Source organism: Anarrhichthys ocellatus, unplaced genomic scaffold, assembly GCF_004355925.1.
Source record: "Anarrhichthys ocellatus isolate YVR2014 unplaced genomic scaffold, GSC_Weel_1.0 scaffold21, whole genome shotgun sequence".
Taxonomy (NCBI): Eukaryota; Metazoa; Chordata; class Actinopteri; order Perciformes; family Anarhichadidae; genus Anarrhichthys; species Anarrhichthys ocellatus.
Genome location: NW_022280051.1, coordinates 5,108,093 through 5,130,298, shown reverse-complemented (window position 1 = coordinate 5,130,298; position 22,206 = coordinate 5,108,093). Strand labels below are relative to the sequence as shown.

The following is a 22,206-nucleotide window of genomic DNA, read 5'->3' as shown; positions in this document are numbered from 1 at the left end:
AACAGATCCTAACAGAAGAAAAACAGTTATTTTTACTCATTAGTCATGCTGGAGGGGGCGTCACGTCTTCAAATCAGCTGATTAGGGCTTCCGTAGCCAAGAAGCACGTGACCAGGAAACAAGGAAGTGTTGTCTCAAACAGAAACAGGGCCGAGTCTGTCCTGTTTTTTCTTCCTCTCCGCAGAGGACTCAACGTTTGACGCTCTTATAAAAAGCGGAGCTGAAGAAAGAGACGGACAGCTTCAATAGAGTGGCACTTGTTTATTTTAAAATGGGTTCAAATCGCTCGTTTCCGACGATTTTATTGCATTGTCTCCTAATCTGCGTCACTTTGTGGAGCAACCTGAGCAGCGGGGTGTTCGCTAAATCAACCCAGAGACCAAACATTGTTTTGATCCTCACCGACGACCTGGACATCGCCATCGGGGGTCTGGTAAATAAATCCGATTCTGCTTTTCATGTTAATGCATGTGTTGTTTTTAGTACCAGATAGTCGTCACTTTGCAGCTCACTTGTAGTGATGTCATTAAAAATATGTGTGATTTAATTGATGTAATATTGACCGTTTTGGTTCCGGTCTTGATTAAGCCGACTGCTCACATTCCTGCTGGTTGGACACATCATTTCAACATTTCTCTGCGTCAGCAGCTTTATCACTTGCTTTAATCTGCTCTCGTGGTTTTCAGTAAACGCCTTCCTTCCAAAAACAACCCTTAGTATCCGAATCCCATGGAAAAATGAGGCAAATTAGTGAAATACTGTGAGTCATACATCTAAAGATTTAAACTGCTGTCACTCTAATAAAATATAAAGTATATATACACCACACTTAAGTTCGTAAAATTATATTAATTCACTTATTTTTTCTACACTTGTAAACATTTTTTGATGAGCTGTGACGGATGATAATTAGTATTGTAAAATATATTTAAATTTATTATACATATTCATGCAAAAATCATGTTTCAAATATTTAAAAATCAGTTTTTACAGAACCATGTTGCTTATTTTAGCCTCTTATTCCTGTCTGTTTCGCATCTATTGTTTTTCATTGTGATGTTATCAGTTCCTGTTTGTATTCTTATACAAACCTTTTTACTTGCTGCCCAGCTTGACACACACCCACACACGTTAGGTAGTGATGCGTTAGTCTCGAAGAGCTGCAGCCCCGTCACATCTTAATTTAACGACTAAGAAACAAAATCAGAGACGGTTTATTGCCAAATACGTTACACATGGAAGGGATTTTGACTTGGTGACAATAAATGTAAATAGTAAAAGATATCGAATAGAAAAATATGAACATTTTACAATAAAATACAAACAAATAAAAGAGTATATTAAAACAAGTATGTTATGAAAGTGTGTAAAAGGGAGCTTGTTGCTTAATTTGAGAATGTTTGAGTGCAATGGAGGCCAATAAATTACTTCTCCTCGGAATTGATCTTTTCCTTCCAGACTCCACTCACCAAGACGAAAAAACTGATTGGTGATGCAGGGATATCGTTCACAAACGCAGTAAGTATCATCATCATGTCTCATCATGAAATGGATGAAAGAAACACAATACAGAGACGTGTTTTTTTTCCTCCACCGTCTTCCTCCCTCTAGTTTGTCGCCAGCCCGCTGTGCTGCCCGAGTCGAGCCAGCATCCTGACGGGGAAATACCCCCACAACCACCACGTCATCAACAACACGCTGGAGGGGAACTGCAGCAGTAAAGCCTGGCAGAAGAGCGAGGAGGCCCACACCTTCCCCGCTCTGCTGAGGACGTACGCCGGCTACCAGACCTTCTTCGCTGGGAAGTATCTGAACCAGGTAACGGACGATGGGATTGTACCGGTTTATACAAACCGAAACATGCGTCTTCTGCTTGGAACATTTCCTTCTACTCAGTATCTGAAGTGTAAAATCATTTCCTGTACACATCTGTTAATTGCACATCAAAGCAGATTGCCTTCCTGTTGCTCATTAACTAATAGTTGTCAATTAGTAACCATTAAACAAACAAAAGAAGAGCTATTCTGTGCAACACCTGTAATAGAAAATTGCCTCTCAGGTGACGGTCAACAGTTAGTCACAAGATCTTCTGTCATGTGTTTTTTTTAAGTCATGGTAAAGTCCAACTGTCAAAGTTGCATCGACCCTTCGTGATAATCAGATGGTCAAATGGGGAACCGGGACAAACTCTTCAGCTAAATAGCAAACGGATGACGCTTAACCCCGTTTTCTAATTTCCTCTCCCTATCTCCGTGTTTCTTAACTCTTCCACTTGTGACCTTCTCGTCACAGGTCAGCACACACAGACAGCTTTAGTCCAGACTGACAACAGAATGAAAAAAGAGTTTGTGGGGCAGATTTAAACACAAAATCCAGGAAGGTGCATTTGAGGGCAGATTTAAACAGTTGGATGTTGGACAATCCGTTATCTTTCAAACAATACATGTCATATCAACCAAATAAAGGTGAAAAGTCCAAATTAAACTCGCGTGGCTTCTCTTTGTTCAGCCTTGGATGGTTTGGAGGGGAAAGGGGCGGGGTTATATACGGTTGGGGGCGTGGTCTAATCAGGTGTGGTGGTGGGGCGGAGACTCGATCAGATTGATATGCTGCGCTTCATTCATGTTTCCCTTCTGACTTTTCGTGATCTCCTGACTTTTCATAAAGCACAGACAAAGTAGTGAAATAAACAACTAAATGTGTATTTTGGATGATTTATTTCTACTAGTCTAAAAGAAGATGCGTTATGGAAACAAAACAGCCCAACATCTCACAATAGAGCAGTGCATGAACACTGTTATTGGCTGTAGTGTCTCCCTTTAATGAGCCCCGAACAGCTGTCAGAGTGTTCTACCTTTAATTTGGTTATACATCATTTCTACCATTTATCTGTCTCTTGTTTTTTTGTGCTGCTGTAACCATCTTGTCATTAAACTAACACAGATTATCCTGTTTGTGTTTCAGTATGGGCACTCAGAGGCTGGTGGAGTGGAGCATGTTCCTCCAGGCTGGAGCTACTGGGTTGGACTGGTAAGACTCAAACTTTTTTTTTTTTTTTTTTTTTTATCTTTTAGCCACGAATTTATCATCTTTGGGTCAGAATTAAGGCCTCTTCAGCTTTTATTTAACCCTTTCTGGTATTAAAATGCTATTACTAATATTTAAAAAGCAGTATTTAACTCCCTGCATGTTCATTTACGTTGTTTCATAGTAGATGGTAGAACATCTCTGTGGGAAGTTCAACAGAGCGTCAAACTGAGTTCAGTCCATGCGGTCATGTGACTGGAAGCTCTCTGCGGAAGCAGTCAGACTAACAAACGGATCAAATTAGATCTTCTTTACGCTTCTAACCGGTTTACTGGAGTCATGAAACGGAGGTCACGCCCGTAATCCAACTGCAGAGCTGACGAGTTTATCTTCACTGTTACTAAACAACCACAGTTTATATGGTTTCTGCAGAGTTTTACTTCTTTAGTATCACCTACTTACTGCCTGTTAATACACCATGTCAATCTGCTACCATTGAGTTCAGAGATTCCTGGATCACGTGTCGGTCCGTGTGACCGTGATGAAAATAAAGAGTATTTCACAAACGTGTTTTGTGTTTTCCAGGAGAAGAACTCTAAATACTACAACTACACTCTGTCAGTGAACGGAAAGGCCGAGGTTCATGGAGCGGACTACAGCAAAGACTACCTGACAGACGTCCTGGTGAGCAAATCAAACGCCTCACATTTTATATTGCGTCCTATAACAGGTGGTGACTTCAGGTATCGTATGTTCAAATCTTGCAATTTTTGTCCGTTAACAATTACATTTGTGGGGGTTGGGAGTTAAAGAGTAAAGTTTAATATACATGAAACAAACGGCTTTTTCGAGCAACTTTTAATATTAGAAGTTAGTTTTTAAGCTTCTGAAGTAATGTTTCTTCTCTCTCTCTCTCTCACTCACACACACACACACACACACACACACAGGCCAACAGGTCTCTGGACTTCCTCCAGTATAAATACAACTACCTGCCGTTCTTCATGATGGTTTCCATTCCGGCCCCCCACTCCCCCTGGACTGCAGCCCCTCAGTACCAGAACAGCTTCAACACCACCAAGGCTCCCAGAGACCCCAACTTCAACGTCCACGGGAAGGTAAGGGGACTTCTCTTCCTTTCACTAAAAATATGTAAAAGTTGACAATCCATTGATTGAATGCATCTTTTCTTTCATCTCTCTTCAGGACAAACACTGGTTGATCAGACAAGCTAAAACCCCGATGACCAACTCATCTGTTCAGGTTCTGGACGATGCTTTCAGGAAACGGTGAGTCTTCTCTCTTCTCTCTCTCCATTTGATTCATTCTCTTCCTCATCATCACCCTCTTCCTGTCGTCTTTCCTCTCCGTTCTCTTCCTACGTTCTTAAAAGGGCAACTTCGGTATTTCACTTCATTATTTATCAGCTGTGTTTCTGCTTGATTTCACTCAGTTTGGTTTCACTGCAGGCTTGTTGTTGCTCGTCTTGGCCTCTAGGTGGCAAACTCTGCTGTCAGTGGACGACCTGGTGGAGAAAATAGTGAAGAGTTTAGAGGTCAGAGGTGAACTGGACAAGACCTACATCTTCTTCACCTCCGACAACGGCTACCACACAGGTGTGTAACCGCACAATGTTTTGAATGTTTTTTGCACAATGAAGCCAATTTCAGATACTCTGTATACTAATATTCGTATAGTACAGCATCAAATTGTATATTTTTTATCCTTTTCTATTTAAAAAGTAACTAGTATCTGTGTCTCATAAATATAGATGAGAAAAAACTACAATATTTGCCTCTGAAGTGTAGTAAAGTATAGCTAAAATACTGTTAAGATTGTACTTAAGGACAGTACCTGAGTATTTGTATTTAGTTACATCCCACACTGCTGGATGTTTTTGCTCCAGTTTATTAAAACCTCGTCAACAGATTAAGTTTGGGGGAAAGTTAGAAAGAAAGGATCCAGACCTTTGTAGGATTTCTTAACACTGAGATTTTATTAAATTTAAAATGTGTTTTCGTGTTTCTTTCTGCCGCCGTCTCTTTCAGGTCAGTTCTCTCTTCCTCTGGATAAGCGGCAGCTCTACGAGTTTGACATCAGAGTTCCTCTCATGGTCAGAGGACCAAACATCAAGCCCAACCAGACCAGCCAGGTACACACACACACCTGTGCATCTGTGTTTGTTTGTGTGTAGTTCTGCCTCAGCCTGCAGCACTTGTTGAACTAAACACATTAAATTCATCTTGTTGTCAGATGCTGGTGGCGAACGTCGACCTCGGTCCGACCATCCTGGACATCACCGGATACAACGTCAACAAGACGCAGATGGACGGCATGTCCTTCCTGCCCGTTATGGTGAGGTCACTCAATTAGATTAATATTAAACCAAAGATCTCTACAATTTCACTTCATTTAAAAGTTACAGTGTGTAACGTTTAGGGGGATCTATTGGCAGCTAGATAACAGCTATCATCCTATTATTATCTAACCACTACACTAGTTAAGGCTCAGCGTTTCCGTTGTAACAATGTCTGTGTGCGTCACCAGGAGGGGAAGATGAACAGCAGCAGCTGGAGGACAGATATCCTGGTGGAGTATGAAGGAGAAGGAAGCAACGTGTCCAACCCGGCGTGTCCTCTGCTGGGGCCGGGAGTCTCGGTACGAGATTTAACGTTTAATATTCTCTGCAGCAGGTAAAGAAGCGGCTTCATATATATTCTCTCTTCCATCTCTAGGAGTGTTTCCCCGACTGTGTGTGCGAGGACTCGTACAACAACACATACGCCTGTGTGCGAACAGTCGCCCCCTCTGCCAACCTGCAGTACTGCGAGTTCGACGATAATGAGGTTTGTTTTTCTTCCGTCAAAATATGTAACTTTTCCGCATTAAAACGACTAGATTTATGTTTTACATTTTGTAGAGTTGTGTAGTAATCATCCACATTTTTAAACCTGGAGAAACTTGTTGTGGTCGTCGACAAGAAGCTGCCATAAATCAAGTTTTTATCCAGTTTTAAGACCTATTTTTACGATTGCTTTTTTAGATCTTTGTCGTTTTTAACTATATATTTTAACCGGATTTAGGATTTTAGTCATTGGACGTCTGGATCTTAAGATATAAGAAAAACAAGCTGAGCCAATGTTAGTGGCAGTGAAGTTAACGATGAACATAGGTTACATGTAGTGCATTTAAAGCCACTAGTGTGTAAATATTCCATACTTTGGCGCCACCTGGTGGTCAAATGCATCCCTGCTTTAGTGTCTTTAAGTTGTAAAGTTTGACGGTAATGTTTGCCTCCTGTAGGTGTTTGTAGAAGTCTACAACGTGACCGCTGACCCCTTCCAGCTGACCAACATCGCTAAGACCATCGACCAGGAAGTCCTGGAGAAGATGAACCACCGGCTGATGATGCTGCAGTCCTGCGCCGGACAGTCGTGTCGGACGCCCGGCGTGTACGATACGAGGTCTGGATCGTTTCACTGACAAGTAGAAAAAGAAAAATGTTATTTATTTATACATTATTAAATACGATTTTATTACCTTTTCTATAAATTCATGTTGAATCTCTTTTCTTGGACGTCCAAAGTACTTTAAAAACACAGAATATTGACTCCTCTGTCCTGTTTCCTCAGGTATAAATTTGACCCTCGACAGATGTTTCCAAACCACGGCTGGCGGCTCAGCCGACTCCGACAGAAGACGAAGTAAGACGAGCAGATGAAGGACGGAGGGAGGAAGAGGAGGGTTGTGTTTTTGTATTCGGGCCTTTCTTGCTGTTACTGCCTTGTTTTCAGGCCTCCTGAGCCGAATCTCTTCGTAGATGGATTGAGTAAAAAAAAAAGGGACCAGGTGGGGCTGGAGGCCTCTCTGGGTGCTGGACCCGCTTTTAAAGCTTCCAGATCGGGCTGCTGTTTCGTGAGTTTGTCAGTAGACGTGCAGGGAAATTATTCAGGATGGATTCACACTCGCAAAGCCATTCGTTCCTGTTTTCCTGTGAGCGTTGTTGTGTCTAATCGGTCAATTTAAAATCCTGCAAACAAGTGTTTCTCTCTCTCTCTGTTCAGAACTTCATATTAATGATCCACCCAGTGGCCACTTCATGGAAGGTTCTTCATGTTTTAGTCTAAATGTTATTCAGCGTGCCTGGTGGACATTTGTTTTCTGCATTCAGATGGTCCTCGAGAATTTCAATCTTAATCAAAGAGAAACACTTACTGCGTCACATGGACAGTTTCTACAGATTTATATTGTCAATCAGGTAGTATTTCTTCAAATCATCATTAAGAGAAAATATCACTTTTCCATCATAAGTTACCAATTATGCACAAAGTGAAAAGCCTAAAAAAACTTTTTAAAGTTCGTAAATTTACAAAAAATGCTTTTCAAAACACGACAATTTGCTTGTTTTTCTTCACTTAGCAGCAATTTTCTGGAGCATTTTTACTAAATAAATCAAAATTAGGAATAAATTACTTTAATTAAAGGTCGTGATGTCCTGTTTCTGATGCGGGTAATAAATAAATATCGATTAGAGCGATCACAGACTGTAAAATGCACATATTTGTAGAGCGATAAAGAACTAAACACGACGACTTTAAAAAAGGAAAACTTGACGACAATTTGGTTAAAGAGTTTCAGATTAGAAAGAGGAAAACTTTAATCTAGCAGCAAAAAGTATTTTAGTAAAAAGCAACTAAAATCTCCATTCAAGTTCAATCAATAAATCAGATTTAATGGCTCGTGTGTGTGACACTTTAAAAGTCTCCTACTTTGTTTCCAGCGTCAAACATTTCCATTATTTCAGTGATTTATCTTCTTGTGTTAAAGCACCGTTTTCTTTCTCAAAATGCAAATGAATCGTTTCTGAAGCATTTGTTGGGTACAGAGATTAACTTCCTAATGAAGCAGTCATTTTAGAAAAATAGAATATTTTGCCAAAAAGTCCTTTTTCACGTAATCGGGGTTTCAGTCGGCAGTTTTAGATCAGTTCTGTTATAGTTTCTACCAAGAATTCTTATTTTACTTCATGAGTTGGATGTGAGAACTTTAAGGCCAAATAAAAATAAAAAAATCTATATTTGATGTATTTTTAAATGTGACCTTTAAGGGAAGCCACTTGTTTTCTTTGGATCGTGTTTATTTTTGCCATAAACAACATTTATACAGTTTCTTCAACCCTCCTGTCGCTGGTATTTCTTATTTGAAAAGGTCAATATATATAAGATTATTTTGTGGAGATGCATTCATTTATAATCTCAGATCTAATCTGTGCAGATTAACATCCAACCAAAGATCTGATGACTGAAGTATTAAACGACGGTCTCGTCTCATCTGCCCGACGTTTGTTGTAAAAAGCTGAATCTTTATTTTTGATTGTGAATTATTTTCTCACTGACGAGCAAAGCAGACAAACTAATGAATCGATGGTTTAATGGTTATTGTATTAATATATTCATACGGCTCCTCTCCTCCTCTGCTCTGATTCACGACTGAACTGAATTAATGTGATAACACCGAGATTTCCTCTCGTTTCAATTCACTGATGCACTTTTCAATCTGTCACGACTGTTTCATTTTGGAACTCTTAGTTTTATTAAATTGTTTTCTAGAATAGTTTTCTGTGATTATGTATTTTTGTGTTTTTTGTCCAAATAAAGAGATTCTCGAAAATAACAGAAGCTTTCCCTCATTTTCTAAGTTTGTTTTGTTGTCCCATTTACACCTTAGTTATCTTCTTACCTTTATATCTCACCTGTTGGGGACAAGTGTTTGTCATTTTGTACGCACCTGTTTTCATACAAACTCTTCTTCTCTGCTTTAGGAAACAATAAAGCATCTCCTGATGAACCCGAAATCACATGCACAGTTTAACTTCAGTTTTGGCACAAAAACTAAAAAAGAAAAAGTCACATCAGACATAAAAAGTCAGAAAATAGTTAAAAGAATACCTTCAGAGTCCAACGAGAGATCTTCAAATGTCAGAAAGATTTGAGTCTCGCTTATTTCTCATATTTATTTTAAAATCTAACAGTCAAATATGGTATTAATACAACACAACCACATCGTTTGTTTTTCCAGACAGTTTGAAATTACAGTTTAAGTTTAATTTTAAAATCCTCAGAGAATTCAGGCCGAGTCTCTGCGTCAAACGAGTTAATTCAATCTCATGTTTCTCTTACAAACGATCTGAACTATTAAAAGACTAGACGGTGAAAAATGCTGAATAACATTTTAAGTGTCTCTATTGAAGTTTAATTTCAGTACGAGAGAAAGTGATGACTCGGTGTTTCTTCTGCAGACGTCCAGTGCAAAGATGAACTTCTTTAACTTTCCTAATTTCTACCATTTAGGATTATAAATTAAGGTTTTAACACTTCTGTGACACTTTTTAGTTTGAGCAGATGGAAGTTTGTTCAGGTTGTTTTTAACTTTTCAGAGATGATCACAGTTCTTTCTGTTCACCTCTCAGGCCATCAGTGGGTGACAAGAGTCCAAACCTGAAACCACAATATCCGGGTTTTCATCCACACAGCATCCACTCGTCGCTCCAGAAGTCGACGCCTAAAACCTTAAAACATGTCAAAGTCCAGAAGCAGCACAAGCTGTCCTCGTAGCTGCTGAGCCACGTCCTCAGCTGTCCCACCCCTCCAGGACGGGCAGGAACGGCAGGTCGGTGCTGCCCAGGTACGTCCTCCCCCGGTGCTGGAAGACGTCGCTGACGGCCCACGTCAGCCGGCCTTCGGGGTCGTGCAGCGTTCCCACGATCTCGCCGTCCGAGCCCAGCTCCAGGACCAGAGCGTAGCGCGGCAGCAGGAGGTCGTACCAGCTCAGAGGGATCACCTGCAAACACAAACGCCTTCGGTTTAATATCAACAAGGTGACGAACATCTAAAGCCTGTCATTGTTCGAGCAAAAACGCCAAATATTTGATGGTTCCAGCTTCTCAAATGTGTGAATTTACTGCTTTTCTTCGTCACATGACAGTAAATAAAGTACATGAAGTAAATCAGATCAAATATATTAAAGTAAACAAAGTATATGAACTAAATTAGATATATTTAGATATTATATTGTTGCTTAGACAAAAGAAACGCTTTCAGGAGATTGTGACCTGTTATTTTTATATTTTATAGACTAAACAATTTAATATTTTTACTTTAATACTTTAATTATATCTTGCTGACAATACTTTTGTTCTTTTTAGAATCACTTGTATTTGTAATGGAGTATTTCTACATTGTAGTATTAGTGATTAAAGATCTGAACACTGTTGTGGTTCTTTACATTTTACTCGTCCAGGAATTTAATCTCCTTAAAACTAATTAGTAGTCCGGTCACATCTTTGAATAAAAGTTTGAATAAAAACAAAGTTTTTCAGTTTATCTGAGCTGAATAGTCAGTTTGACCTCAGCTGGCATTTCCCAGAGTTCACTGGGAGTTCAGACCTGTTCCTTCCAAGTGTGTGTGTGTGTGCGTGTGTGTGGGTGTGCGTGTGTGCGTGTGTGTGTGTGTGTGTGTGTGTGTGTGTGTGTGTGTGTGTAAAGGGGTCCTGCCCCTGTCCTGTCACATTTCACACCATCTAGTCTCTGCAGCTGTGAACAGAACCTGTTGTTGCCTCCTGACTGACGGACGAGCTAATTGTGAATCACACAGCGCTCCAAATGCATCATGGGAAAGTAGATTTGGTTATAACTGCTCTTCTGCGACTGCACAGCCGTTAAAATGAAGTTCAGGATGAGAAACGTTCTCTAAGAGTTCCATCTTTGTTTGCCATCTGAACTCTGATTTGCAATAATCTAATTTTCTTTAAGTTAATTCTTACTGCTCTGGGTTGCACTCGACGACCCGAAAAGACAAGGATCCCATTCTGTGCTTGACTGAAGTCATGTGGTTTTAAAGAAAGTCGACTTTAAGTGGCTAAAGACACGACTTCAGGATATGTGTGTGTCCCTCTTGTTCTCCAGCTGGAGCAGTTCCAGTTCAGAGCGGGACGATTGATCTTCTAGAAGCTTCCTGCAGCCCATCGCTGGCTGACTCCAGACTCACCTCTAATGTTTTCAGAAACATATCAAAGTGAACTGTTCAGCTGTAAAGAGAGAACGTTTGTTAACCCGACTGTTGAAATCAGTCGAGCCAAAATTAGAACAAGCTCCGCCCCCCGGCTGCTGCACAGAGTGCCGTTCGCCTGTTTATTCAAAGTTGATCAATATTTAACGTGTTGCATGTCCGAAGTCAAACTCGTCAACAAAACACCTGCTGAGTGTGAAGTAGTTTGGATGAACGGCTCTCCAGATTAGCGACGGAGACACAGTCACACACACACACATTCTCTCTCTCTCTCTCTCTCGCTCACTCTCACACACACACACACACTCACACTCTCTCTCGCTCACTCTCTCACACACACACACACAGTTATGTAACAATAAACCACACTGGCCTTGCTCAGGAGGCGTTTGACGGGCGGGTACGGGGCGATCAGGTCCAGGAAAGGGGGTGTGACCTTCCGGAACCGGGGCGTTGTTATGCCAACCAGGAATGTTCCGTGGTCGCTACGGCGGACGTTGTCAGGGTAACCGATCATGTTGTCCAGGACGACCTCTTTGGTGCCGGCCTTCGGCCCCTTCAGCCAAAATCTGAGAGAGGACAGAGACAGCTGAGGTGTGTATGCGTGTGTGTGTGCGCGTGTGAGAGAGAGTGTGTAGGTGTGTGTGTGTAGGTATGAGTGTGCGCGTGCGAGAGTGTGTAGGTATGTGTGTGTATGCGTGTGTGAGAGAGAGTGTGAGTGTGAGTGTATGTGTGTGTGTAGGTGTGCGTTTATAGGTGTGCATGTGTGTGTGTGTGTGTGTGTGAGTGTGTGTAGGTGGAGGTAGGAGTGTGTGTGTGTAGGTGTGTGTGCTTGTGTGTGTGTGTACCTCAGCATGCGTCCGATGCTCGTCTCTGCCAGCAACAGGAAGTGTTCGTCTGGAGACAGGGCGATGCCGTTGGGCATGTAGAGAGAGTCCAGCAGCACCTTCACACTTCCTGTCTCTGGATCGAAGGAGAGAAGACGGCCGAGGCTGTTCAGCTCGATCACCTGGAACATCAAACCGTTCAGCTTAGATCACATTTGGCTCACTTTTAGTACAGCCTAACTTGTCATAGTTCTGAGAAGTCGAAGTGCATTTCAGGTGCAATGAAATAAAATAAAAGTTATGAAGACAGAAAACATTTCCAAAGAAAAAAGCGAGAAATTATATTTCCTGTTGCATAAAATCACTAAAGTTAAGCTTAGCTCACGTTAGCTTAGCTTAGCCTACTTTGAATAGCTTCACCTTAAAAGGTGCAGTGTGTAGGATTTAGTGACCTCTAGTGGTGAGGTTGTAGATTGCAACCAACTGAAACTTCTCCCGTGTGCCAAACGTGTCGGAGAACTACGGTGGCCGAAGCGGTAACGAGAAAAAGCAAATGTCCCTCTCTAGAGCGAGCGTTTGGTTTTGTCCTTTCTGGGCTTCCGTAGAACATGGCGGTGCGACATCGTGGACTCACTATGTAGACACAAAGAGCTCATTCTAAGCTGACGACAATGCAATGATTCTTAGTTTCAGGTGATTACACATTAATGAAAACATTATTAATATTATATTACATTTCTGCCAATAGAACACTGGACCATTAAATATGTCATATAATTTCCATACATTTGCAGCATTAGTTATTTAACCACACATAATTATTGTGTTTCTGCATCCTGCTCTTATTTCCAACGTTTCTGGTCCACGTCTTGAAAACAGAGTGATTTAATATTAAAATTGATGACTTGTTTTTCCATCCCTCCATGACCTCTCTCAGCCGGCCACCATTCGAATAAATTAAAACATTCATAACACATTAATGTGTTCATTAATCATTGATTTAATGGTCATTCGTCTGGGGGTTTCGGGTCAAAGGGACGCAGGTTCTGTCTTGATAAATGAAACCAGATTTCTTCTTCTACATAATCAGATCGTCTCTCCTCAGCAGCACTCAGCCGTTTGCTGAACTGAATGAACTCCGATTAGTATTCTTATTAGTATTCTCTTCTTCTGGCAAACCGGCCGGACAAAACAAGTGTCCTCGTGGGTCATTTGGAGGGCTGCGGTTGCTGAGCAGCGCTGGAAAAAAAAAACCTGAATGGATGCTACTTTCTTTTTTGTTTTTTTGTTCATCTCACCTCCAGCTTGACGTGTCTGCGTCCCCATCGGCTGGACGAGTCGGTGAAATAAATGAGCCCAGTTTGGGAGGAAATCTCCAGCCCGTTCAGGAAGGCAAAGGGAACGCCGTCAGCTCCTGAGGCACAAAGAAGTGATTTATTTCTAACATTACAGTTATTTAGCATGCACGCCATCACACTGTACCTTGTGAATTAGAAAGGAGCAGAGTCTTTTCTCCAGTTTTGGGGTCGACGCTGTGCAGCCCAAAGTACGAGTCGGCGACTATCAGCTGACCGCGGCGATCCAGACGAACACCGTGAGGACGACCGCACACGGGCTCGTAGTCCGTGCTGCTGCCTGAAAAACGCACACGTATGTGAATACGTACACTTCTCTATACGTTTCCTGAAAGACTGAATGTTGCCGGTTTTATTTGCTCATCTGATACTGATGCAGAGATTTAAAACAGAGAACTTTAAAAAAAATAAAACACAGACCACATTCTGGTAGGTCCTGTCCCATCTGTGTGATGAGGGTGAGACTGTCATCAGGACCGATCCTCCACAGCTTCCCGTCCACCGTCCCTGTGAACACGTTACCTGAAACACAACACGAGCTGATGGTTCAGGGGTCAAATCCCATCCGGCCCTCGACGAGATCATCTACAACGTTTAAAAGACACGCTCACCCTCCTCATCCGCAGTGAAGGATTCTGGTCCGCGTAGTTTCCCGGTGAACAGCCTGCGGCCGTTCTGCAGCCGGGTGTTGACAGCCAGCGGCCCCTCGAGGGCCGGAGGGGGCCCCTTCAGTCTGGAGGAACGGATTGGGATTTAACTGATAGCGACAACTACAGTAAAACGACGCAGCGGTGTGTTTAGTAATGTGGTTAAGATAAGAGCATATTAGAGCAGTTAAACTCATGTTGATGTGTGTGTGTGTGTGTGTGTGTGTTCTTACACATGTGGTTTGGGGTCTATAGGAGACGGCAGCAGATAAACGCCAACGACCACAGCGAGCAGAGCCGCTAATAACGATCTCTTACCCAACCTGACAGAGAGCAGAAATAAAAAACTGTGTTATTTATATGTTATATTTTAGATTCTTTTGACAAAGATAAAATAAAAAGTACATTTGAGATCATTTAAACTCAAATGAATAGACCCTTTAAAGCCTAAACTTTGCAGAATAAAGCAAAGATGACACTGACCCTTAGTTTCTTAATTCATGCATATTAACACTAATATTTAAATATAAAACGGGGAATCAAAGCTGCAAAATTAAAGGATTGTACTGTGTGTGCAGTTCACAGTCTGCCGTTAATAAGTCAACAGTGTTGTGTCACACATGGTGAGGTGAACTTTGACATGAAGGAGATGTTCCACACAGGATCTATAAGATGTAACGCTGCATGCTGGTGACACTAAGGTGAAGGGTCTGAATCAAACTACACGTCAATGTTCATCAAGTAGGTAAATAAGATTGTAGAGTTTATTCAGAGATTGGTTCTTTGTTGCTCCTATTTGGATTGGGAGTGAAGAACATGAGACATTCTTCTCAGGAAATAACAGAGATCCCAAAACGCACCGATTGAGCAACTTCTGCACCAGTTTGCATGAACTCTTCTTTATTACTACTACTTCTTGACAAATGCATTTCACAATACATTCACAAATCCTGAGGCAGGAATCTGTTTTGGTCTAATAAACCCACAGCTGCGTGCTCTGTTCTGAGAGTAACGCCTGAACCGGTGGTTTTGTTGTTTAGATAAATAATAATAAGAAGTCTCATATTTTGTTTAAAATGATTGAAGTGACAAACTTACATAGTTGAGTTTTGCATTCTGCGTCTCTTCTTCCTGCTGCAGCACACGGCTGAATGAGCGAGAGTCCGAGAACACTGTTAAGTACACCGGAGTATACACGGGAGCATCCGGTGTAGGCCTTCAGAATAAAAGCACTGACGCACACGTTTCCGGTCCATACTTTATCAAAGGCTGACCTTTCTGACCTTTACGTCCAGTGTACTCAGTTTTAAATGTTAGCGTTATAAAACAATGTGGGAAACTCACTTTCATGGATATTTTGAGGTGCATATTCACATTATTGGGGCTTTAAGGGAAGTTTTGTTTTATCAGATTATTTTATGTCCTCAAAAATTGGTACGTTTATTTCCCTCATAACCTCTTCTGAAAATGTGAAAGAAGGCAAAACAAAGACGAGACAGTGTGAGCTTTTATTTTGAAGGCAGCAGAGGGGGGGGGGGGGGGGTCTGGAGGTTATGCAAGTCAGGGTCAAACGTTTACGGTCTTTATGCAACAAAGTCTGATTTATTTTTAAATACCGGCATTTGTACAGTTTGTGTGTAGATCCAGTAAATATTTTAGATATGAATTCAATAAAAACATTGGTTGATTTTGGAAATACAGGGCTGTGACCAACGATTATTTCTATTATCCATTTATCTGATGATTGTTTTCTGGTGTTTAAAATTCAAGAAAAAGGAAAAACGTCCATTTAAAGTTTATGTCTTCAAATATTTTTTTCTTGTTTAACCAACAGTTTTAAACATAAAAATATTAGTTTAAAATTTTACAAAATAAAGAAAAGTAGCAAATTCTCATACAAGACGCTAAATTAAACTGATTTTTTGGCATTTTTGCTCAAAAATGATTTTTTTAAGCCGAGTAATCATCAATTTAGTTGCCGATTAATTTTCTTTCCACTGAAATTAAAAGACAAATCTTTCAGCTATTGTTAAGCATATTAAAATAATCCCGTTTACAATATCTTAATTCAACTACAACAACAAGAAGAGAATAAAACACTCGTTTTGTTTTGATTCCACCTTTAATAGAGGCCGCCCGCCTTGTGTGAAGGAAAGGCCACATTTGGTAACGATTCAGAGAGAAAACCACAAGACACCAACAGAAATAAAACCTGCCTCCAGCTAACTGTTGAGAACTGAAACACGTGAGGGAACTTTAAAAAGGCACCGCTGAGGTCCGAGCTCTCAGACCCGAGCTTTTCAACTAGATCCTGCACTGAAATATGGCTTCCATTGACTTTAATCTACGGCGGACAGATTGGTGAATTAATAAAAGAGGATTCTTCGTCATAAATCACAGACGATCAATTCGGATTCTGCAGCTCAGGTCTGAAATTTAACTTTGTGTTTCTGAACTCAGACGCTCGAAGAACTCATGTGAATATAAACCTGATCTCTTCTCTGTATAGTTAACACAAATTAGCATAATTGGAACAAAAAATGGTGTCTTAAATGGCAGAAGAGCTAAACACAGATCTTTGGCATTTAACGTTACAGTTTCTGGATATTCAAACATAGATCGCACAAAACAGCAGATCTTAAGAGCCCGAAAGCTGCTCGTAGGATCGAAGCCACAAAGGTCCCTTTAGTGACTGTTTATATATATATATATATATATATATATATATATATGCAATTTAGTGGCTGCAGAGGAATGAATAAATACATAAATCCCGCTGTCCTTTTCGACCACTGCTGGATATGATTTGGTAAATATTTAAGGGTGCATGAAAATAGTTTTGTTTAAGGATAATCGAATCAAGTTTTGGGGCACCCTTAAGACTCCGTAAAATCAGACGTAAGTAAAAATAAATATTGTTATCTATGTGATGTGTGTACTGAAAGCTCTGGAAAGAATTAAGTAAGTATACCTTGAAAATTTCCTATTATAAAACCAAGAAATACTCGCATTTGATTGGCTGAAACCCGAGAATTTCTGCCTACAAAATGTCCAGAAAAAGCCCATAATGACTCCTCAGAGTCAACAACACATTAAAACTGCTTGTTTTGTGTGAACAGTAACAAACTCAACTATATTCAGTTTATCAAAGAAAAGCAGCAAATGACCAAAATAGATGCAGAACATTTGTCTGTTGATTGATTAATTGAGTTATCCCCGCTAGATGTTTGAGCTCCAGACAAAACTTAATGTATAAAATACATTCTAGAAAAACAAAACACTAAAACTGTTTTTTTCCCCCAGAGCTTTCAGCCACATTTCATGGCCTTCATCAGCCATTACACTTTGCTCCGATGGATTAGTTGTTATCACATGAACGGAGTAAGTCTGGGACACAAAATATCAGCATAATATGATTTAACATGACATTTGAAAATAAACTAAACAAACTTCAATATTGTGATTGAACCTCTGAATACAAAGCAGGTTCATCGACTCTTCATTCATCAGCACTACCGGCACAAAAGCTTTTCATTACACATAAAATGATCAACAAGCCGGATTTATATCACGAGCAGATCCGACCGCATTTGAAATCAGCTGTTTTTAATCATTTGCACTCCAAAAAAATGTGTTTCCAAACGCCGTCCGACCCCCATTGTGATCTATGGTGACGCATGCTTTAAAGCAGCCCAGTAGTTTGTACAGTGAGCATGTATTTATACAACAGGAACACATGCGAGATTCACAGTCTACAGCTAAACGCAAATCATACGGAAGCTCGTTGAGACAAAATAAAATGAGCTTAAAATAATTTCCATTTGTTAAAAAAATAAAAACATCATTATGAGTGGAGCTTAACGAGATCTTTCAAAATAAGATAATCGAGTATTAGATGTTAAGATAAAGTACAGGGTGTGATGCCGCAGGAGATCAACAAAAAAAAAAAAATGAATTAAGAAAACCCGTCTTCCCTGAATTCGAAGTTAAAGTGCCCAAAAAGAATTGATACGACTCGTCTGGTGTTTTAACAGCTAAAGTTGTTTATCAGATACACAAACAACAACATGGCTTTAAGGTTAATTAACTGTTTCCATGCAGACTTTCGTATCATTTTAAATTATATATAGGGAAGCAAAAAAAGGCCAAAATAGTTTGAGCTTTACAAGCGACTGAATTCCTAATTTGTGTGAATTATTTGAACTGTTCAGTAGTTTAATTCAGGTTTAGTTCATTCTTGGCAGCTCAAATGTTTAAGTTTCATTCAGTGGTATTCAGGGACGCTCCAATTATTTATTATTGAGGGACAGATTTAAAAAGCATGCGCTGACTTTTACTCCGTAGTACAGGTCACGCTCCAAAAAAAACCACTCTACATTTCCCAAAATGCAACTCTTCCATTAGACCCTCTCTGCCTCCTAAAACAATATTATATTTACAAGTATTTCTCCTCAGGCGAGTAAAACTGAAGTAATTTATAAATCTGGTGGAGTTTATCTTTAAATGTCACAATTAGACATTCGGCTGCTTGTAAGATTCAAATCCTTTTGACCATTTCTTTATTTGCTTCCACAGCGTTACCCCAGTGTCTGAAAGTAGAAGAAACGAGGGTTCAAACCCCTTTAAATATAACTATAAACTATGTTTTCCCTCCAGTGGGAAAAAGGCCTCCAATATATCTTTTGCTCCAGGCAACACCACGAAAATATCTTTGGTTATAACAAAAAATAATAATAGTTTGACACAGAAATGAGAGAATAGTTGCAGTGTTTGTCCACTAGGTGGCGGTGTTTTACTTCTTTCATGCATTTTACATATCTTTTTTTATTGACTTTTGATCAGTTTTAAAAATCAGATTTGTAGTTTGTCAAAGTGATTGTATTATCTTGTTTGTTTCCTCAAATATCTGGATTTCTGCTCATTCAAAAAGCAGAAAAAAACAGAATTCTTCTACAAAACTATATTGAAAACGAGCCTCTTTGGTCCCGAAGCCACAGACGATACGTTGCATTTAGTAAAGACAACATTGCATATACTGCACAAAAACCACCTTAACTTTTGCACCTTCTTCTGCACTTGCGGCTGCATAACTTTATCTCTGACGTCTTTCTATCCTTTACTTTAAGCTACCATCCTTTCCTTCCTTCCTCGTTTCCTTCTTTAATATTTCCCTCTTTTATCCACCGTAAAAAAGCTGAAACCCGGACTGACAAGGAGGTCAAGGCTGAACGTTTTAACTTGAGATAAGTGCACAAAAACACAGGCGTTACTTAAAATGAATGTCTGCAGACAGACAGGCAGGCAGACGAACGGCTGCAGCCATTTCTCCCTCCCTTGTTCTCTGCAGCTATCAGCGCTTACAGACCTCCTTTTCTATCAGCTGTGGACTACAGGAGCTTTCATTAACGCAGAAGCAGTTAATCACGGTGACTTGTGGTTTGAATCCCGTCATTGTCCTCAAAGTGACGGCTACACTGCGGTCTTTGTCAAGTCTTCTGTATTTCATCCTTCCAGTGAACGTCTCTCTTCCACTTCCTCTAAGCTGCTCGGTCAACTTCCAGAAAACCAGTCGAATCTCACGCCTCCCTCCTCCGACCGCACGATGTCAAAGGTCAGGAGTCGGTTCATCCTCGCTCGTCTTCACAAACTATCTTTACAACCACAAACCTAACTTCTTCCTGTGCTCACAAGCTTCTATTTTCACCCTTAGTCTTTCAGTAGAAACCTTTTCTGTTTCATGTTTTCAGTCACATTAAACTCTTTATTTCTCTGTACCTTCGTCAACCACATTCAGTTTCGACTTCTTTACTTCCAGTGTATTCTCTCAATATTTTGGTTGATGTAGCTGCAGCTTGATGCTAATGTTGTGTATTTACCTCTAGTAGCAGTCTGGATGAACTATTCTCCGTCTCTGTGTCAACAAACACATTGGTGCTCTGCCTCTGTACAAAAAACTAAAATAAGACTTTTTTTTTTGTTGTTTCAACAAAACGAAACAATAAAAAGCTTCACCCATATAAATTAAAAAAAAATATATATGTACAGACCTTTTAAAACAAACAAAATTAAATAAACCTCTAACTCAACATATGGCCTCGAGTCTTTCACAAGTTTAAAAGGATAAAAAGAGGAATTGGATAAATTATGTGACAGCAGGACAGAGTGAGAGACGAAGAAGAAGAGAGGGGTGCAGAGAGGATGAGTTTGGCACGATGAAGTGAATCTTTGGTGAGAGCAGGCAGCACTTTGAAGTCTTTAATCCAGGCTGAATCAAACTCCAGCGTCCACATTTAGTCCGTTCACGTCTTTAGTCGCTTGTCAGTTTATCTCCTTTATATCATCCCTTTCTTCCAGGCGCTGGATCCTCTCTTCTCACTCTGCAGTCACATCCTTCTCTCTGGCAAAATTTACACTATTTTTGTCCTCTGAGGAGGTAAAAAAAAAAAAGAAAAAGAATCACCTCCTCCGTCCCTGTAGGGGGCAGTGTTCCTGTCTCATGGAGGTTAATCCTCTAAGAGGGTCCTCTGACCTCCCTCAGCGCCTCCTCCAGTCTATGGCGATACGCATCGTAGCGCCTGTGCATCGCCTCCCGCTGCTCGTCCTCCTCCTTTTCGAGGATCCGCAGGAAGTTACGCAGCTCGGGGATGGAGAACGCGTCCCACTGAAACCAGGAGCAAAGAAACTTTATCGATAACCAACATTTTAGTTTGTTTTCTCTTGTGGATGCTGCTGGATTGGTGAGTAGGTCTTTATAATATTCATCATGCTGTTGTTGTTGTTATGTCCCTATTGTCACTGATATACAAGAAGGCAATGAGACGAAGAGGAGGTTTATTTTAGTAAAGATGAACAGACGATTCTTGCAGAAATGAGCTTCCATAAAAAGGAGTAGAGGAGAAGAAAAGGAGGCAGAACGAGACTAAGTAATGGAAAGAGAAGAGGGGGATGAAGAAAAGGAAGGAAGAGGAGGAGGAGAGAAAGTGAAGAACAGGAATAAATATTTAACTGTAAATGCATTAAAGAAGACAGAGAGCCTCCGCAGAGGAAGATGGAGGTGAAGAGTTACCATGACTTCTCCAATCTGCTGTTCTCTCAGGACGAAGCTCAGCGTGTCGCCGTCGGGTCCCGCCACCAGACGAAGAAACAACGGCTGCTCGCCATCCGCCAGCTTACACACATACACTGCAGGAGACACACACACATACAGATTAATTTAGGCGGTATGTGCAGTTCTTTAAGCCACATGCATGCAGGCACCACTGCGGTCGCTGCAGTTGCATTTGGTGTGTGTGTGTGTGTGTGTGTGTTTGTATAAACAGGCATGGCAGAAGATGAAAGGATGGGTGCGGCACATTAACGACCACAGTAATTTAGAAAAACCGAGAGGGACTGAAGCGGCGTCACAGCAGACAGACCAACAAACACGGGACTTTTAAGGCCGATACCGATACTGATAGTTGTAAATAAAATGTAAATTAGATCAAATAAATTTGATTAAATCAGTTAAATTTGTTAATGAGAGAGTTGTGATTACGATATGAACGTCTTCCAAGTCTGACAATGTCAACGTATCAAAGTATCTTTGAATAACCATCAAATAATAATCTGCTTTCTTGCTGAAAGTAAGAGAAGATTGATAGCACTCCCTCATATCTAGCTAAAGCTAGAAGCCTGTTTAGCTTAGCTTAGCATAGACACTGGAAACAGCTAGTCAACTCAACTGCTTATATTAAATAGAAGCTTCACCCCACTATTGTCTGTGAGGTTTATGTATGAAGCCCAGTCTGCACACATCTGTTGTCAGACGTCTGTCTAGACGACGTCTTTTATTAGCCGAGTCTCACTGTACGTCTCCAGCAACGAGCTAAACAGACCAGGAGGCAAAATGTTTCACAGACTTCAAACAAGATATAAAAACAACAATTTAATTACTTTACATGGTCTTGTTTTATAGGATGAGACCCATAAACTCCATCTTTTTCCTGTCTGTGAGACGCTAAAGATGATATTTGAAATCAAGCAACAGCTGCTGATTCATAAAGAGAGTGTGTGTGTTTATATATACATGCGAGGGTATTCCTGGTGAGCTGTTGATAGTGGGGAGAGCCCCACAGCATCCAGCAACATTAGGGCGAGGCATTCAGAAACACACACACACACACACAGAGAAACACACACACAACACTATGTCAGTGCCGAAGCATCCGATACCAAGCTTGCTTGGCATGAGTGGCATGAAACACACTGTCTCCAGCCCTGTCGCTTTCACTGTCTCTCTCTCTC

The 22,206-nt window shown here is 40.6% G+C and overlaps 3 protein-coding genes across 3 annotated transcripts in view; 1 reads left to right on the top strand and 2 right to left on the bottom strand.

The window, feature by feature from the left end:
• Positions 1-112: 112 nt before the first annotated feature.
• On the top strand, positions 113-8,700 carry gnsa (glucosamine (N-acetyl)-6-sulfatase a). Its single transcript, XM_031859208.1, has 14 exons — positions 113-433; positions 1,459-1,518; positions 1,612-1,818; positions 2,965-3,030; positions 3,613-3,711; positions 3,978-4,145; positions 4,234-4,316; positions 4,525-4,643; positions 5,076-5,179; positions 5,281-5,382; positions 5,575-5,685; positions 5,763-5,873; positions 6,331-6,491; positions 6,660-8,700. Exons 1-14 carry the CDS (start codon positions 272-274, stop codon positions 6,733-6,735), a joined length of 1,629 nt encoding a protein of 542 aa, XP_031715068.1. The 5' UTR covers positions 113-271; the 3' UTR covers positions 6,736-8,700.
• Positions 8,701-8,703: 3 nt separating this feature from the next.
• On the bottom strand, positions 8,704-15,307 carry LOC116390001 (adipocyte plasma membrane-associated protein). Its single transcript, XM_031859209.1, has 9 exons — positions 15,022-15,307; positions 14,157-14,246; positions 13,888-14,009; positions 13,697-13,798; positions 13,404-13,556; positions 13,220-13,335; positions 11,943-12,103; positions 11,468-11,663; positions 8,704-9,867 (listed from the first exon to the last, which is right to left on the bottom strand). Exons 1-9 carry the CDS (start codon positions 15,036-15,038, stop codon positions 9,658-9,660), a joined length of 1,167 nt encoding a protein of 388 aa, XP_031715069.1. The 5' UTR covers positions 15,039-15,307; the 3' UTR covers positions 8,704-9,657.
• Positions 15,308-19,922: 4,615 nt separating this feature from the next.
• The window catches only part of rassf3 (Ras association domain family member 3), a 21,645-nt gene continuing 19,361 nt past the window's right edge, over positions 19,923-22,206 (bottom strand). Inside the window, exons 4-5 of the mRNA XM_031859296.1 lie at positions 20,990-21,133; positions 19,923-20,584 (exon numbers count right to left, since the gene is read on the bottom strand). Of these exons, the coding sequence (XP_031715156.1) occupies positions 20,435-20,584; positions 20,990-21,133 (294 nt within the window). The 3' untranslated portion in view covers positions 19,923-20,434. The remainder of the gene's footprint in view (positions 20,585-20,989; positions 21,134-22,206) is intronic.